The sequence below is a fragment of the Colias philodice genome, chromosome 13 (assembly GCF_061535455.1).
Source record: "Colias philodice isolate Cphi_HAF_F1 chromosome 13, ilColPhil1 Martin Lab GWU primary, whole genome shotgun sequence".
In the NCBI taxonomy this organism is placed as follows: Eukaryota; Metazoa; Arthropoda; class Insecta; order Lepidoptera; family Pieridae; genus Colias; species Colias philodice.
The window spans coordinates 7,026,344-7,046,093 of NC_143098.1; the positions used below are offsets into that span (position 1 = coordinate 7,026,344).

Consider the following 19,750-nt stretch of genomic DNA (forward strand, 5'->3'; position numbering starts at 1 on the left):
AAAACAATCATCTAGTATTATTTGCATGGAAAGATACCAGATTGAAGTGAAGGCATGTTTCACGATTTCCTGCAAATTGCTTAGTAAATAAGGTGTCACTGAATTTTACGTCCATATAACACCCTCGACTGAACTTCGCACTGAAAGGAGGCCAGTGACGTCGACCTCGACGTTTTGAGTCCTATCAATAGCTTGGACGCATGCGTAACTCCGTGTTTGTGTGTGTGTTTGTCTGAGCGGAGCACGCTGCCCGCGCGTGGGATTGTCGCCATCTCTGTCACATCTATAACCCCGTCCTTGTTACACTTAGCATGTGCTTGGGGAGGACCGATTACTCAAGTTTAAAATACCTTCGACGTTGCATTAACCCTCAGTCGAGTTTGAGTTGCGCTTCGATACGTTTGCTGAATTTCAACGTGTGAAACGTTCGTTGCAGTGATATAAAAAAAAAATTCTATATCTTCACATCAGTAATCGTCTCGTCGAGGTCTCGAACCAGTCGCCAAATTTTTTTAATAAATTTTAGGTAAGTTCGAATTTATATGGGAATGAATGGAGTAAATATGGGCACTAAATATTATAGGATGAACCAAAAAAATATCCAAGAAAATTCTAGTAACATATGGACTGTTTATAGACATGGATAGTGGCTAGTGCAGCAAATGGCCGACATAACTGTATCGGCGAGCGCTTTCTCTCTCAGTAGCTAGCATCTTAATCACTTTCCACTAATTCATACATAGTTACTTAATTGTATACTTATAGTATTTTTGGTTTGCATATGTATGGAATAAACGATGTAATTGATTTTATAAGCTTGTATCGGATATTTTATTTTCCTCTTTAGTGACACCATTCCCAATTTAAGGATAAAAATTATCAAGGATTGTTTATTTTAATTTTGTATATTATTATTTATTTATGATAAGTTCACAATGACAAACTGCTTATCTGTTAAACAGGTTTAGTTTGCCTTTCTTTGATTGTCCCTTTTTGGTATTGTATTCAGCGAAAGAAATATACCTGCTTTTTTCAAGGTAACATCGTGGTACTTTTAAAAGGACGGATTTGTCGTCTTTTTGGTACATTCCGTACACTTACTTTACTGTCATGGTTTACGGAAAGTTATAGTAGTTAACTAGTTAGGTACCTAATGGATTTTTAAATTTTATAATATAAGTAAGTATTCAAAAATTATTTTTTTGTTTTTTTTTTTATAAGCTTTATTAATTTATTTAATAAATCATTGTTTTGAATTTTATTTTTTTTCAAATAATTTTAACATACCTACATGTTAAATATAGGTATATATCTACTAGTACTTTATTTGCTCTTTAAAATATCCCAAAGTACAGTTATCTTTCGTCGATATGAAATCTACTAAAACCCACTGACCTACATACAAGAACGCTAAAAATATTACGAAATGTAAATTTGTGCTAGCTATCTCAATAGATAGATAATCAAAAGCTCTAGTTTTAGCTTCCGTATTTCAATCAATATCTACGTAAGTTGATAAGCGTTTAATTGTCTATTATCCATGTCTCTAAATAACAATCTAGTTCCAGCTATATGAGGATTTTTTTATAAAATGGAGATATAGCATTCTAAAAAATATAGGCTATGTATACAACTTACAAGTTATACAGGAAAATGAGAAATATTTTTTTAATATTTCTAAAGGAAAAAATAGTTTATCAATACCTACTGTTTTTTGTAATAGATATACAAGGTGAAAGGTAAGACGTTTGAAAAATTTAGACAGAACTTTGCTGAATTCGTAAAAAAAAAATTGGACCTTGTAAGGAAACTTCGCTAATCAGCTGACAGATTTCCATACAAAGTCCAAATTTTTTTCTACGAATTCAGCAAAGTTGTAGAACAAAAGTTGTTCAGTTTCATGAGTAGAAGCTCCTGTTTAAATTTTTCAAATGTCTTACCTTTCACCTTGTACAATATTACAACATCGAATCCAAAATCAACTTTTTTATAGTCTGTCTCTGGACAGATAAAAAAGGCAACAGTTTACATTGCTATTTATTTAACAGTGAACCAAATATCCGAACAAGATGATGTCAAGCCCAGCAATGGAGATGCAAGTCGAGGAGACTCCTTACGCGCTGCGTCGCCTGTGGAACCTAACTCGCGCGCGTCTTGCCGGGACCTCCACGGCCCTTGATGAGGAACCCGCTTTGGTTGAAAGTTTACCTCCTGCTCAGGTAAGGAATAACGACTTCTTACATTAGGCATTTTTGATATAGTATATGCTTAGAACGCGTTCAAGCTCCGCTCCGTTCATATCGTTTGGAACGAGAAAAGTTTTTAGTTGATGTTGTTTATTTTGATGTTTGAAAAAAATAATTTTCTAAACCGGTTCGGTATTTTTTGAGTTAATGCCATTACTAACAAAGAAATAATTATTGTTGAATATGTTTTTTCTCTTAATGTACCTACTTACCTAATTAGGATTTAGGAGTAGGAGCTGTTAGGTATTCATATATGCGTGTGCATAGGTACCCATAAAGATTTGGCCTTGTAACACTTAGTTACCTAAAAAGTAAGATAAGGATGTTAATGATTTTCATATCTATTTATAATGCTATCAATTTAATATTAACTACCGTCAACTAATTATTAGTTCCAAAATAAATAAAGAATCAAAATAAATAAACATCAATCTGCTCACTTTAAATACCTAATTCATAACTCCACATGCCTATAGTGGAAAATGTAACCCTGAAAGAAAAGGAAATAATGAGGGGACTCACATTTTTATAGCTAAGATAATCACGTTTACCTCGTGTTAGGTATTATTTGCTTTAAATATAAAACTTTTAGTTCCTCTTTCTTGAGTTATGTTACACTCAATCGCGGAAACGAATTTTTATAAATTGACCTTCCGATGATGGTGATATATGAAATAGAATTTCCGTAATGCGGTAAAAGAAAATAATACAATCAAACTTCGATTCGTCTCATTAAAAATTTGTGCAGATTATCACGCAAGGAGAGTTAAAGGAAGTTTTGATTTACAAAATGACGTGATCATTCCATTATATAAGAGTGTATAAAATAAAATAAGGTCAGTCTGGCCTTGTCTGAGGCCTCGTGCCCTCCAGGCACTTTGCATGAATAAAAAGTTTGAACGAGCAAAATATTAAAAGACATATTTTTGCGGTCATTATATTAATATCGAAGCAAAGTTCAGTGCAAGTCAAGGGCTATGCCTATAATGTCCTTATTTCGCTATCACAGTGTCGATAAACTGTATAGCCGCTGGGTATCAAGGCTTAGAAAGGTCACGTTCGAGTCTATTTTATAATAGACTATGAAAAGATTTCGTTCGCGTTTAGGTTATAATATAAAACTGTTATTATCTTTAAGCTAAATATAGACACGGAGACTTAATAAAAGTTCAATTTTTGTTAAAAATACCTTATCAGCATGTAGCAATAACAACAATTAATAAGATCATAGAAGAATAATCTTGTTATTTCTGACGTATTTGATATTAAAATTTAGAAAATTTATTTCTATAAAATGATTGTATAAAATTAATAATTATATTAACTTAGTGAATAAGTGTTAAGATATAATTATTTTGTTATAGGAACCAGATGTAACACCGAAATCATTGATTCCAATCCCAAGTGACTATGAAAGCGATGGAGAGGAGGCTTTCCCTGAGTTGGAAATACCTGTAAGTATACATAAATATCTTTTGTTACGAATATATATTTTTCATATAAGTATTAATATTCAATCCAATACAAGGAAAATGGGGACCATATAAGGAATAACAATTACATTTAAATTTCTTGGTGTAACACGGAGGAAAAGTTGGCGACTGACTTTTAGAGGATCGCCCGAAAATTTTATAACATTGGGTTAACAAATATTAATAGGTACATAAGATGTATCAGATAAATTATTCGTTCAATTTATTAAGATCTTTTTCTTTACTCTCAAAATTATACATATTTTGAAATCATCGCGCAATAGGTACACCTACTTTTAATCTGTTAATAAGTATCTGTGCTTAGATACATCAATGAAATATGATAATTTCTATATTCTATTGAATGCATCTGAACAATGACAGGAAAGGGTTACGTGTACAAGTTAAGCAATGTTATTTTATAAATAAAGACTGCAGTGTTATGGAAATTTTACTCAATGCTATTTCAGACATAGTGTATTCATGTAGATTTTTAGTTTTCCTGTTAGGAGAACGAGAAAATGATATTCATTATTAAGAAAGAAAAATATTACAGTTAACGTTAAATGGTTTTAAATTATTACCTAATAGTCTGCAATTATTTTTATTTAGTCATATATTTACACATATTACATTTTCTTGTACCTTTAAACCTCATTGTAAAATGTTTAGAGAGATAAAAAATTACTCATCACATACCAAGATAATCTTTTACATCCGTCAAGCACACCTACATTCTAACGCGTTGAACACTATTTGGCTGAAGAAAATAAAATCTTATGGGATTGCGTCAATGACGTGCCAGCCAATCTAATTAAATATCTCTGAGTATTACATTTCATTTAGCTATTTAAAATCTATTCAATAGCACTTTCAATTTTCCTGGCGTTTGCCACGCCTTTGCTGTATAATGCAATACCTAAGTATACTTAGTCTATAGATCATCAATTAATGAGGCAATCAAGTAGAGTGGGGACACACCTTCCCTTATTTTTGTATCGTCTGACAACCACCCACGACTATTTAAACACTGCAGAAAGATAATAACATCTCCATTTATTTTTATCTAGACAGAACTTTTCACGCCTACGTATTGTTGCTTTTATTGCGCTTCATCAAACGCTATTAATTCACGAGAGAGGTCAATAACATTAATTATAAATAGCAAGGTTTCTCGGGTCTGATTTCCGAACTGAAACGATATTTTATTTCGCTATTGAGGGTTTTCACGTAGAAGCACATGATTTGCCTTTGCTAAAGTATTCTGAAATTTATATTCGACCCGGTTTCTACAGCTGCAAAAAAGTTTACGTAATCTTGAATACAAAACAGGCTCGGTTGCTCTTTTATGTCTAATGCTTTGAGAAATATTTCAAATACAAAATTGAACGAGATATTTTTGTTAAATTGTAGTGATAAATTTGAATATAGGTACATAAATATAGGATATGGAAATTGAAACACGTTCCTGTGGCTTTATTATATAATTAACATATTATTACGTATACAGTGCCGTCTGAAGTTTACACGATGTTACAGAAATAGTGTGCAGAAAAATATCAATAAATCTTCAATCTCCGCCGCACTGTGGACTTTGTCCTCGACGTATCATTGTTCACAAATCAATTTGTTTTGTGTGCCTTGTTAGAGCTTCAATTGCCTTCAGATGAGGACAATGAAACTGTTATTATTCTAATAGGTTATTTTTTCAGGAACATGTTTCAATTGCTTACGTGATCGTAAATACATTATTTGTCCGTAACGCATGCATAATGACGATCAATTTTACAACTTATTCTTAGCTTTGCGTCGCATGCATCTAGGATGCCAACAATGAAGACAAGAGTATGGCGCCAATTTTCAGAACTAATATTATGTATAATTGGCATCCCTTACTTTGCATTCGAGCGGCTAGCTAGACAGTCATTGTTTACTAAATTAATTAATATAGTTAATTAATATTAGCAATGCTGGAAACGGCTATGCCATGCTTCGAATGTAATTGTCATGATTGCGACTGCTTTTTAGAATACGTTCAGGTAGGTACCTACGAAGTAAATGTATAAGAGAATCAAATCTAAGTGCGTGAAATATTTTAGGATCATCGTGAAGTACAACGCAAGAGCTATTGGGCCGAGAATGCCTACGATAAGGAAGCTATCCTTGATGCTGGGGCCCTCGGAGACATTCCTGCAGTGTACCGCGTCCCCAAGCCGGCTCTTCACCAAATGCCAGTCATCGGAGTTTACATCGACCCCCGAGTCCGAACAGGCTTCAGATACAAAATTAGACCCATGCAGGTGAGACGAGTAATCCAATCTAAAATTTTCGACACATTCATCTTTGTCGCAACTTGAGGAATAGTGCAGTGTGAAATTAATATGCAGAAGTGTCGATGATTGCTTGAAATTAATACGTAATAGAAGCAATCTTCGATATTTCAGTATGTTTTTGTAAACATTGTAAATTAACAAACAATAGCTGCCACTATTCCTCAAAAACGTTGATTGTGCTTAAACATGGTCGCATCGATTCGATAGTTTTAAGATTCGAAGCTTTTGTTATCATCACTCTTGATGTTTCGAAAAAAAGAGAAAAACTTTGAAGATCCATATTCGATTTGGGCAAAATTTTACTGAACTGCGAAAGAAACGGCTACATAAGGAAATAGAAAGTTGAGCTCAGACAATGTTATGAAACGGCTATCTTGCAGCATGATATCTTATTGTTCTGTTCGGGACATATTCGTATGATATAATACAGTTACTTCTGATAATAATTTAATATTAATAAAATGGCATAACTTAATTTTATTTGCGATTAAACTGAACATTTTTGCAAGAATAATTTTTTGCAGAACCAGGGACGGTGAGTCTATACGCTGGATCTTACAAAAATGTTTATGAACTTAACGAAAATTCTTGAAATATTAGAATAAAATATAGATAAAAAACATCTGAATAAAACAAAAGATTTTCATATTGACCGATCACTAAGCAAGTTGCTTGAATTTTCGATAAGGTTCATTCGATATAATCGCAAATATGCATTTCTTACATTTTAAATTCTTATAATAGGATGTGTTTTTTAAATCATTATCCATTGTAAGGTTGTCATAATATCATAATTTGATGTGCTAAATGTAATCCTGTTCATTCTCTTTTATTATTAAACAATATAAATGTGCTTTTAGAAAGAATAATTGTACAATTTGCAACATAAATAATGTTACATATTTGTAAATATATATCCCAGATTGTATGTTACAAATGGCAACCTTACACAAATGTTACAAGATGCTGTGTAGATGACTTTTATTAATTAATAATACTATTTTCGTTTGAGTTCAACTTTTGGTGTTAGCTAGCCGATTTCAGCGGTTCAGATTTTGGGCAATTAGGTTAGAGGGTTGTTAGAGTGAGTGGCAGTGTCCGTTGCTGAAATTTACAGAATGGAAATATCATCAACGACCAACACTGTTAACTTGCGATGTTTTGCCACTGGTTGTGTGCCGTTGTAGGCGATGGTTTGTGGATCGTCCAGTTTTTCAGAACAACGCCCAGAGAGGCGACAATACAATCTTCAAGAACGCTGGCTGAGACCCGACAGGTCGTTATGAAATTCTGGCTGACAGCATGTATGGCATCTAGGTAAACCATAAGTATCATTCATAAGGGCTTCATGCCATTGTTTATTATTTATGTCCCCGTAATTTACATTGCAAAATATGAATCATTGTGTTAACTGTTTTCATTACATACTTTTCAAAATGCTTGAGAATATCATTTCATGGGAGTAATTTAAATTTGAACTGTCGGTCTATCTATATAAAAATATCGATATATTAATCTCTTTGTTGTTTTTTTTTATTTTATATTTAAATTCGAAGTAACTACCTAGTTTGTTTCTAAATAGATTTTTTTGTAGATTATTATTTTTTATTATTTTAAAGATAACATCAATTGATTTCATATTATTTTATTCTTATTTGTCCCATTTAAATGTTAATTTTTTCCACGTATAAATCATGTACCGGATGATTTCAGGCTTTGGATGCGCAACCTCTATCAGTGAAGCCAAGATACTTATTTGATGGGAAAGCCTTAACCCTTCAATCAATTGGTCGCGGATTCGCTCGACGCCTGACATTTGAACCGCAAGGTTCTACACTCAATGAAAACACTAATTTCTTCTGGAGCGACTCACGCCCTGAAGGTTTTGTGTTTGAGATCGAAGCTGTATCAGCTGGGGACAAATTCACCATTTATGACGCTAACCACGAACCTCAGGGAATTTTGGAAGTCGTTCAGCAACAGGTATGTTAACAAAATGTTGAAATAAAGATGATTGATGAAAGTCATTTAATTTAATGACAAAACTAACATTTTACTAATTTCATTACAGAAAAACCAAATAGAAATAGATCAACAAATATTCGAAGACGGATCTATCGAGAAGAAAGTTAAAATCAACACACTTTGCAAAGTGGAATGGTATGAAAATGACGGTGCTACAAAATTAGTGCCAGTTACTGGGATTGCTATTTTGAAGAAGGGCCGTGGAAATGCAGCGGTTACAAGAGTGGTGAATGTTGCTGTTGGAATCAAACAGCTCAAGAAGGGATACGAACTTAAACCCGGCATCAAGTCATCATCACGCAGAATTACTGTCAATGGATCTGATATTAAAGATATTCCCTGCCAATACACCGTTGTCGGACTTGAAAGATACGAGCTTCCTGTTATTGGTTAGTGAAGATTTTTTTGTCCTCACAATTTTTTTTCTTATATTTTTAGTAATTTAACTAACATACTGAATCTTTTCATAGGAACATACATCGATCCCCGCATTGTCCCTGGATTCCATTACCGTGTGCGTCCAGCTCACAGCCGTCGTCATCTATTCGAAGGACGCAGTTTATTGCTGCAGTCCATTGGCTTGGGATATGGAAAACGCATCACCTTCAAGCCTGACTCGCTCAATGCTCCCGACAACTACTTCTGGTCTGACTCTCATCCCGAAGGACTTGGAATGGAGCCGCGAGCTATTCATCCCAACATGAAATTCACAATTACAGGAAACGGGGTAAGTATTATGTTGATGTTTGTATTTGGAAACTCGCCAAGCCAATTTTAGATCGCGCTAATAGACAGGCGCATAGAACGGATTCTCTAATGTTTACTCGTAAAGATTTATGGATAGGTCGAATATAGTATGTACCTATCGACATAATTTGATAAAACGTTCTAGAACTTTCTATAATAAATCGCAGATATATTGCTTTTATTATGAAGTGATAATTTCTGTTATTTATTAGTATTATGAGCATAGACTTTTTTCCTACAGTAAATTGTTTATTGAGAAGGGAAGTAAATAGTTGATAATTGCGGTCTCTGACCGTTTAGATATTAATATCTTGAAAGCACATTAACTATATAACAATTGAACTAAGATTAATGACTGATTTATTTAGAGTAAAACTATTTTTATTTTCATAATATTTTCGGTATGTAATTGTAATTTTTTTTCAGGGTCTCTTGCTGGGTGAAGCAATCGTGTTCCGTGCCGATCTGCCTCAAATGGAAGAAAAGACTGTATATGTAGACGTACCAGGGCAGCGTGGAAAGGCAGTGGAGAAGTACATCCAAGTGGACGTTACATGCCATGTGAAATTGGCAACCACTGGCGGTGGGTCAGTCGACTCCGAAGTTCACTTGATGAAAGTGTCTGGTGTAGCTCTGGTACGCAAGGACCCAGGACAAAGCGTCGCTAAACTCGTGAAGGTCTACAACGTAGGTCTGGACTCGCAACTCAACCTGCTCTTCGCACACTCACAGACCGAGCTCACATTCCACCCAATGCCTTAAGACCACCACGAGATGCGAATGGTATTGCAATACGTACGATGAGACGTCTTCATCTGATTGTATTGTCATACCAAAAAAACCTACCTGGCGAGACATAGGTTCCGTCAAACTATTCGATTTGGTCACGAGTTTGCAACCGATGGAAGGTCAACATAATTACATCATTGACACTGATATTTCGGTTGCAACGCTTCAATGGATACATGAGCTGCTCACATCTAAAGCCCATACTCCGCAATCGCTTGTGATGCTTAGTCTTCGGAGGCTAACGTTAACCACCTTGATACAAAATAATGAACAGGATTTTTTTTATTTTGAGCAATAAATATGTTATTTCTTACGTAGTACTATGTTATGACTTGTAAATCAGTATTTAATTATTTTATTACTTATCTACATTTATAAATACTTTTCTGACGATCAAACCGGAGAGAGTAGTAAAAGACTATAGATTTAACGCAGAATTTGAAATATTTTCCTAAATCTTTTTTAATTTTCGTGATATGTTCCTACTTGTTTTATTTTCAATAAAATATAATTATTAAAAATTCTTGTTTTATTCAACCTTTATCATTTTGAGGTAATTATTATGTTTATGGAAATGTGCCTATTTTTTGCAGTAACTGTGTAATCTAACCGAATCTACCTACAAATAGCAATCATTAAAAAAACTACGAGCTATAGAATATATTATATACCGTAGAAACGGTTTCAAAATTAATCGAAGAAATGTCTGAGAGAAAAAGAAAAATATCACACAAAATTTAGAATATTCGGTAATCCACGGGACTATGATACTTTTTCTCTTTTACGCAAGCGAGCAAAACGCCTTATCAGAACGTGTGAACGTAACTATAAGAAATCAATAGAAGAATCTTTACCCCAATCTACAAAACTTTTTTGGTCTTACATTAAAAACAAAAAACGCGCTTCGTCCGTTCCTCCCACGCTTACTCTGGGTAATCGTTCAGCACATACAGATATTGAAATAAGTAATATGTTCGCAGAGTTCTTTTCATCTGTCTGGGAAAAAGACTCATCAGATAATCACATATTAGAAGTTGATAGTGTCGATAGGTCTAATTTTACATTGCACGATATTCAAATAGATAAACTAAGCATAAAACAACATCTTAAAAATGTTGATATTAATAAGGGTCCAGGCCCTGACCGCATATCCCCTTTATTTATAAAGGAGTGCATGCAAGGTCTTGTTGAACCTCTTTACATTATTTATAACCTCTCAATAAATCAAGGTAAATTTCCGACTATCTGGAAAACTGCTCACGTAGTACCTGTGCACAAGAATGGTGATGTAACTTGCTGTGAAAATTATAGACCAATTAGCATTCTTTCATGTTTTTCATGTTTTTCAAAAATATTAGAGGCTTTAGTGTATGATCATTTATTCTTTTTTATTAAACCGTCTATTAGCACGAAACAACACGGCTTTGTGAAACAAAAATCTACAACGACGAATCTTTTAGAATATACAAATTTTATTCATGGGGCGTTAAATAGTCAAGTACAAGTCTATTCTATATATACAGACTTCAGGAAAGCCTTCGATAAGGTTAATCATAGGCGACTACTTGGTAAACTATTCTGCGAGGGAATCCGCGGTAATTTGCTGCGCTGGCTCTCTTCATATATATTAAATAGATCTCAGATAGTAAGAATACTTGGAAGTTATTCTCGTTCTATATCTGTACTATCGGGTGTTCCTCAGGGCTCAAATCTGGGCCCTTTATTATTTGTGATTTTTATAAATGATTTGTGCAATAATTTATCATCAAATTGTTTACTTTATGCTGATGATTTAAAAATATTTAGAAAATTTTTTACTATAAATGACTGCATTGAACTGCAAAATGATTTGAATAAATTAAAAGATTGGTGTGACACAAATGCTATGTTATGGAATTTGGTAGTACGACGGTAAAAATAAAATATAATTACTCTATAAATGCTAAAAATCTGATATGGAAGTCAAACGTACGTGATTTAGGAATTATCCTTGATAGCAAACTCTCATTTTTGGACCATTATACACATATTTATAAATCATGTAACAGATTACTAGGGTTTATTTTACGTTCATGTAAGGGTTTCCGGAATCCTAAATCTTATATTTGTCTTTTTAACTTCGTAGCAAATTGGAATATGCAAGTATGATTTGGTCCCCCTTTTATTTGATTCATATAAAAAATATAGAAAAAATTCAAATCAAATTTATGAGAATACTTTCATATCGGTTTCATCTAAACAAAACGCTTCATACTTATGAGGAAAGATTATCTTATTTTAAACAAGTAAAACTGTCAGATCGCCGAAAAATATTCGAATTAATATTTCTAAATAAAATTATATGTGGCCAACTGTTCACTGCAGCTCTGTCCCAAATTTCCTTTCATATACCACTTAGAAGTAATCGAAATAATCGAACTTTCACATTACCAGTCCACCGCACCCAAAGAGCATATTATAGCACTCTAAACAGAATCTGTACAAATTACAATAAGTTGTGTGAGATAATACCAGATCTTGACATTATCGGGAGTAAATCTATTAGATTTCGGAAATGCCTATTTGAAAACCTTACTTTGCTGTCGCAAGTCCTTCAATAGATTAGAAATTTGTCTCTTGTAGTTTTTATACCATTTCCCTTTTTTAAATTATCTGTTATCTATAAGTTAGTATATTGATAACTCCTTATATTTATGTGTAAGCGATTGTAATATTTTATAGTCTAGTAGTCAACACATGTTATTGCAATAACAATTAGTCATTAAGGTTTAAAGTGAAATAACTATTGTACCTATATTATTGTTATATGTGTTTGTGTTGCAAATAAAATAAAAATAAAAAAAAATAAAATCTAAATAAAGGTGGCGCAATATTACTATCCAACAAAACTTTCATCATTCAAAGCATACTGCTTTATAGGCATAAATGCTTTAATTTGGCTTTAATAGTAGGAGATCCGTATTAAGGGGAACCTTCATCCATCTGAAAACCAGATGAGACGTACTTTTAATGAAATATTAATTAACAAACAAATATGCCCACGATTACTTGCCTATCAAAAACTGCTCATGACTTTATCATCACTTTCATTATTTTGATAACCAAACCAAAATTTATTTCAGCTGATAGTTTTTAAAACATTTTATGCCTAGGTAGATTACCTTCTAATTTTAGTGTATGGTTACTCACTCCACCGATCTGCTGACTAATTGAAATCAAATCAAAGGTTAGATAATTTTATTACAAAATCAATCACATAGACTTGTCTCCAAAAACGTACTCTAAGTACGTTTTAAATTAAAAAAAAAGCTATCATGATGACTTTTTAATAATAATTTTTATTTTAATATGAAAACAAATAGCCACACTATTAATTTATGAGGCCTAATCACTACTCACAATATTTTGATGTTTACAACGGCAAATCCAAAGTCAAAATTGGTCGTGCGGTTTGGGCTATATTACATACACTCGAAAAGTATAACCCTCTTTTCGCAGTCGGTTAAAAATATGTTTTAATTGTTGCAAATAGCTCTACTTAATTATAGATTTATTTCAAACTTTTACCAAGATAAAGAACAAGCTTTTGCAGGCACTATGTGAAAATAGGTACAAAATATATAGTTATATCTTTCTAGTTAATAAATAATAATTATAGTCTGTAGTCAATGATTTTACTATGTGTGGTGTAGGTGATATAAGTATCTTAATTGTAATTAGGTACTGTATATAATTCCGAATTAAATTCAAAATTTTATAGATTTTTCCGAAAATGTTAACCACTCACAAATCAAGAAAAGTTTTATAAAATTCTAAATATTATCAGTTAACATCCTGATCCCAGCAAGAACGAATCCAACTAACCAAACATCATTTATATCTGTGCAGCCGATCTTGAGTTTTAATTGGTGTAGGTAACTTACATGTACTCATCTATATTTCCGTGCATGTATACATATTATTTGTCCATGCATGTACTTTATGGTACTTTTATATGTACAGAACATAGATATAGATAGATAGATAAGCGTAAAGCGCTACCTACCGGTAGTAACTCGAACTAAAATAACAACAAGAGTTTGATAAAACAACCTTTTGAAACAACATTATCTACGTCAATCGATACTAACACTAGATGGCGCTGTGCAACGGCGAAGTTTTATGAGTTCACTTGCCTTTAGCTTGCGCTCGGATGCGTGTAGAGTCTGACTTGTTATGTCTACGTAGTAGAGTCGACAGAATTTCGAATAAAGTTGAGCGGGAATACTCGACCGGCGAACGGCATCCGCGCTGGGGGTCTCTTCGCCCGGGCGGCTCAAAACAATCATACGATAATCGCGATGTGCCAAATTATAACTGGTTCACAGTGAATTGGTGCGATAATTCGATTTATAACACGATAATATTACGATTAGAACTATGGCCGCGAAAGTTTGTTGTATGTGTGTATTATATTTGTGCATTTTGTACAGTGCTCGTAGTTTTAACTTGGAACCGAGGATCCCTGTGATAAAGTTGGGAGAGGCAGGCTCTTATTTTGGATTTTCAGTTGCTGAACATCTTACGATAAATAGTGAGAGCGACAAGACGAGTTGGTAAGTTATATTTCTAGTAACATAAAACAAAATGATTCGCTATGATGTCATGTGTGAAGGTCGCAGTAAGTGCTGTGCCACACCGTCCACTGTAGGTGCTGTGAATGGGTTTACTTGACAGAATAACGTGTTGTAGTTGATATCAAGTTATCACAAGTACGTTGCTCTTATCAAGAATGTAGAGTATTGTTGATTTCGAGGAATGTGTTTAATTCAAGTTTTAGCGAATACCTACCTAGGTATATATTATGTATATTCTTATGAATTATGCATGCACATACATATTACCACGTTGATTTATTATTATTTTATATTTTTGGGTTATACCAGATTCCGGATGCTATACTAGTTGGGGTTTTAATATATACTTACCGATTTCTAGCAATATTTACAAATACGTAATATTTGTGCGGTAGAGTTTTCCGATGTCATGATAATTTTAAAAACTCTAGGCTCTAGGCTCTACCTGCTAATCCTTTTATTGAAATTCCGGCGATTTGAATAAGTAATATTTATATGTAGGTAGCATTCTAATAACACGATATCATCAATCATATACGTAGATGCGTATCTATTTTACAAGGTATATAAATGGATCTTATAAATTAATTGCTATTTATTAGAGCTGAATTAACGTAAAACATATAATTTATTCGGCTACAGTTCTGTATTAATATTCAAGCAAGTGGACGCGTAGGTAATAATAAAGAATAATGAATGGCACCGGTATAGAATATAATAAATGTTTGTTGTTTGGCGCCGCGAAGCTCTGACCCAGTCATGACAGGCGCAGATGCAGTGGAAATGGCATAGATTTTATTAATATTAGTATTTGTGTCGCCACTTGTGTAAGTTTTCTGGGTTATTACTGAAATTTATTTATACACCATATTATACACCGTAAAAGATATTTATGAAATATCTAGAGCCACTGTTTGAATTTTTTTCTATCAAAGGTGTTTTATTTCCCGGAACAATATCAATCTTAAACTAGTAAAACGTAGATTGTTTTTTATTTTGTTTTATATCTGATGTAGAAAACTCTAAAATCGTATAGGTATAATATTATCATTCAGAGAAAGTTAATTGAACATTGATTTTTATCAAATACGTACTTACAATCTATGTATGTATCTCCAAAGTGTATAAAATTACTTTTTCTTTTTTTTGTATTACATTATTAGAATATAGAGCACCTACTCTATCTAATGAATGTTACCTAAGCAAGCTAACATTCGATAGAACCAAAATCCATAAAAATCACTTTTTTTAATACCTATTATGGATACTTTATATAAGTACCTAACTTATAAAAATTCCCTTAATCATAACTATTTCCGATCCTCGAATGCAAAAGTTTATAAATAGTCTACCACGTTTTATCTCCGTTAATAAAATGACTCATTTTTAGTTTGTCTAGACCATGGTACTTAGAGATAAATTGTCGTAACACTGTTCTTGCGAACTTCCATTTTGGAAGCATTCCAAATCCCCGAGGGACATCGGCACAAATTTACTACATTTTATTCGCAAAATTGATGTAGGTAACTGCTTTCCAATTTTTCTATGAATGCACTTGTATGAGTTATGATATTATATTTGTACCTATCATAATAAATAGCTATCTTAGTAATTTTTTGCTCTACACTTATTTTTAATGTGCGAATACAAATACATATCTTATTCTATTTATGTTGTGTTTTGCTTTATGTTATGTGCTGAGGACACTCTATTATTAAATGTATGATATTATGACACATTAAACAAGTATTATTCTTATTCACGTAAATAGTGGCGGGAGAGCCGATTATTATTTTGTATTTGCAACAACTTGTGAATTTGTTGTGATTTGTAGTCCTTTGCTTTCAAATAATGTGGCGATAAAGTGATGAATATATTTAAAGTTACATCTTTTGTTAGCTTTTCTCTTTGATGAAAATTGTTCAATAAGTTTTCTGGACTTCCTAATACTGACCATAATATCGTGATTCGTGACGTAATTTACCGAGAACTCAATATTTTTTTTGTCAGTGCAACATTGAGATATTGCAGTTATAAGTTATGTACAATGTTAAGCTATTGTGATACTTGTGTATGGCTTGTGTAGGTTCCCAGACATAGGTTTCAGAGTAAATAAATAACAATATTTATATACTTATTTGATTTATTGATGACCTCATTGGCCTAATGCATTTAAATTGTAAATTACATTATAGCACCGGGATTTCTTTTTATTTACAAGAGAAAGTGTGTAGGCAAATTTGAATATGATTTAATTGTATTTAACACGTAGGTGTTATAGGTTACCACACCTTAGTACCCGCATACAAATAAAGACTTATATGTCAAACAGAAAACTATTGCAATTGGTTCGAAATATATTTAAAATGTCCCGTTTATATATATAAATTTTTATCACGTTAGCGCCTACATACGAAATCTCATAGTACGTTGTAGCTATAAAACGTGACCATATTTGACACCATAATGTTGAAATTTTATGGCTTCGAATTGTTCAAATACGTGGTTATGTAAACAATAATGAGGATCATAAGTTTTTTTTAATAACTCTATTTCTGTAGATATGGGTGGGGTTGTCCCCTACAGCCGATTCTGTCCAATTAAAGTGTTCACACGTCATTCTCAGCGGGTCGCAAGAACCTCTCCTGGCAGAGTGTCTGAGCACCCCTTAATTGGTGTAGAATACAATAAATATGCAGTTTGGTTTACAGTCACGCGTAGCAATTGAAAATATCAGGGCCGGCTATGTTACGTTGAAAAGTTGCTTTGTTAATTCGAGTGGAATAATTTTATTTTTACCGGCGTCTTAAAAATATATAATCCTATACAGCCACGACATTATTTAATGAATTTATTAAATACGGTAATAGGTACATAAAAATATATTTTTATAAAGTTTTAAGAAGTATTAAGTATCTATTGATCACACTACTATCTCGAGTTATAATTTCATAAGAACAGTTTTCCTGTTGAATTTTTGTACTTTTATAGAAAGAATGCGGGCATCGCAAACGTGTAATGTAACCAGCAGTATTTTAGTTTTTATATATACTTAAAAGTTCGATAAACGAGCAGTATAAAACCTTTTCAAGTAATTAACTGCGGATACCTCATTAATGACTACCGTTTCTGCCTCCACGTGATAGGTACTGTCCTTATTTCAACAGAGCAAAGGTGTACTAAATTGCTTGTATTACATTTCATGGGATATTAATTGATACAGTAATTAAATAACTAGCTTTTAGTCGCGGTATCTCACATGTAATCATTGAGTAAAAATTTTACATGTGCCAGCTCTATATTTTGCAACAATCATCTCGAAAAAACTACGCTATACACAGCGAAAGAAGTAGGTAAATGTCCCATAGAGATTAATTTGAAAAACTATCAAAGTCAGAGAATGTTAATCACCTTCTTTAAATCAATCTGAACAGATATGACATTAGTTTAACCCAGGTCCCATTAAGGGAACGGGAGCTCAATTTTTAAAGGCAACTGGGGTCTAAAGGTCATAAGAATAAAAAGTAAAAACAATAGATTTTTTTGCTATATATTTAAGAAATGTCACACATAAAAAGCAACATACAATATAGGTATTTATATTTCAAGTAAAGCAAAACATAGTAAATAGGATACACCCACTCGTTGTCCAAGAACTAACCTATTGCCAGCAGTTATCTGCCAGATAATAATTATGGAGGCTTTATATAATATAAATTACAGTACTCTTGTAACAAGACTATTATTTTATATCTGTGTATCACGACTGGTTATCACGCGATTTACCAGTACATAATATACAAGTATACAAACATACACAAATAACTTAGTAGGTAAGTAGGTAATAAATGATAAATTGTAACACCGAACTGGACAATAGAAATATAAAGTGGAATTTAGACATGTAGGTACCTGCTTTAAAAAGTTTATAACATTAAGTAGACAATAATGTGTTATTTAAGTCACAGTTACTCATACTTACTTAATAACTAGGGCTGAACGATCAGATCTTTTTTTGTAGCTTTTAACTACTAAAAATGTAAAAGTTATTGGCCTATAAGAATATAATATTATAGCTTTATGGCTATGTCAATTACCAGATATGTTCACAAATATTTGTTGTGTCGAAGTTTGCTACTTATTCATAGAAAAATGTAACTGATTTTACTGTAAATGAAAAATGCTGTTTTTCAAATGTGAAAACCCTAAGTATCAATGTACTTAATAATAAAACGTATTTAAATAGAACATAATTATGTTCTATTTATACGTACGTAAATACAAATATTTGTATTTACATTTTTAAGCAATAAGAACACTTTATGGCTGTTTCATATTGAGGTCGTCGTCAGCAAAAATGGATATCCGCTTAGATTATGACTACACATTACAATAGGGTAATTGTATCATTTAGAAGTAATTATATAATAAATGCGTCTATGTATTCTGCATTTCAAATGCCTCAATTTTATAAGAAAAAACGTTTTATTAAATTAATTGCCACCGATTATTTAAAGGGCTTTAGAAAGGTTCAAGTGCAGGCGAATCGAAGGCAGTCCGCCCACGCAGCGTGTGGGCTCTCAACCAGTCTTCTAACCACAGTAAACTATATCAACCGGTAACTCAACACTCGATATATATTCAAATTAAGTCCGGTAGCAAGAATGTGCAATGTATAGTTGATGTACTTGTTGGGCTGGAATGAAAATTTATATTGAGTTTAACGCTTTCAGGTATCGATTAGTTTAGAGCTATTCAAAATATTAGAGCGATGTATTTTCGAGTTATTTTCTATGAATGTTTTGTACACAATTGTGGCTTTGGCATAGATAGATCTATATTATCGATTTTGTGTCACTGGAAAATTTGCGACCAATGAGATATAGGACCTAGGTATATTTGCAACGTTCATGCGCTTCCAACTGAGCATAAGAGCAAGTACAAGTATATTCTGTGGTAAGAGGTCAAAAAGCGTGTCTAATAATATATGCAAATAACACAACATATTTTAATATTTATTATATTGCATGCATAATATATTGCATATAATTCGCACTTTGAATGCGTTCTCAATAAATCAATCGACTATTGACGCACAATTATTGCATCGTTTGTATCAATGCTGTTTTGTTCTCACGTGGCACTTGCCGGCTCCATTGACCGTTCATTGGTGTCAATTATTGCATAATATCTCAATCTTCTGCTTATGTTATCATGATTGTTGTCAATTTTTATTCTAATGAAAATTTGCAGGTTAGGATTGCAACTTGGAAATACGGCTGCGGCTATTTGATAAAAAAAAATCTGTTAATCTATCTATCAATCATGGTGAAAAATAAATGACATAATTTGCAGAAATATATTACACAAACTGGTCAAAAATCCAACAATTCTCATGACCAACATTGATAGAGTAGAAAAATCAGTGTTTAATAATAATATTATCATATCAGTGTAACCTAATTCGCATAACATCTGCCCCCAATAAACGGTCCACATGCCAACACGTATACGTACATTAT

General features: G+C 32.7%; 2 protein-coding genes across 3 annotated transcripts in view; both read left to right on the forward strand.

Moving 5' to 3' along the window:
• The first annotated feature begins 353 nt into the window (after nt 1-353).
• LOC149483440 (uncharacterized) lies at nt 354-10,133 on the forward strand. Its single transcript, XM_089702475.1, has 8 exons — nt 354-526; nt 2,049-2,219; nt 3,611-3,700; nt 5,818-6,018; nt 7,765-8,034; nt 8,123-8,465; nt 8,547-8,803; nt 9,250-10,133. The coding sequence occupies exons 2-8, from the start codon at nt 2,070-2,072 to the stop codon at nt 9,583-9,585; spliced, it is 1,647 nt and encodes a 548-aa protein (XP_089558601.1). The 5' UTR covers nt 354-526; nt 2,049-2,069; the 3' UTR covers nt 9,586-10,133.
• Nucleotides 10,134-13,802: 3,669 nt separating this feature from the next.
• LOC149483441 (integrin alpha-PS1-like) overlaps nt 13,803-19,750 on the forward strand; it is a 59,907-nt gene continuing 53,959 nt past the window's right edge. For both annotated transcript variants that reach the window (XM_089702476.1, XM_089702477.1), the window contains exon 1: nt 13,803-14,207. In XM_089702476.1, coding sequence (XP_089558602.1) covers nt 14,032-14,207 — 176 coding nt within the window. In that variant the 5' untranslated portion in view covers nt 13,803-14,031. The remainder of the gene's footprint in view (nt 14,208-19,750) is intronic.

What these genes read in the sequence shown, in the direction of transcription:
- LOC149483440 (XM_089702475.1), top strand. Translation starts at nt 2,070, where the DNA reads ATGATGTCAAGCCCAGCAATGGAGATGCAAGTCGAGGAGACTCCTTAC. An exon ending in AAAGTTTACCTCCTGCTCAG is followed by an intron (nt 2,220 to 3,610) that starts GTAAGGAATAAC and finishes ATTTTGTTATAG; the next exon opens with GAACCAGATGTAACACCGAA. An exon ending in TGGAAGTCGTTCAGCAACAG is followed by an intron (nt 8,035 to 8,122) that starts GTATGTTAACAA and finishes ATTTCATTACAG; the next exon opens with AAAAACCAAATAGAAATAGA.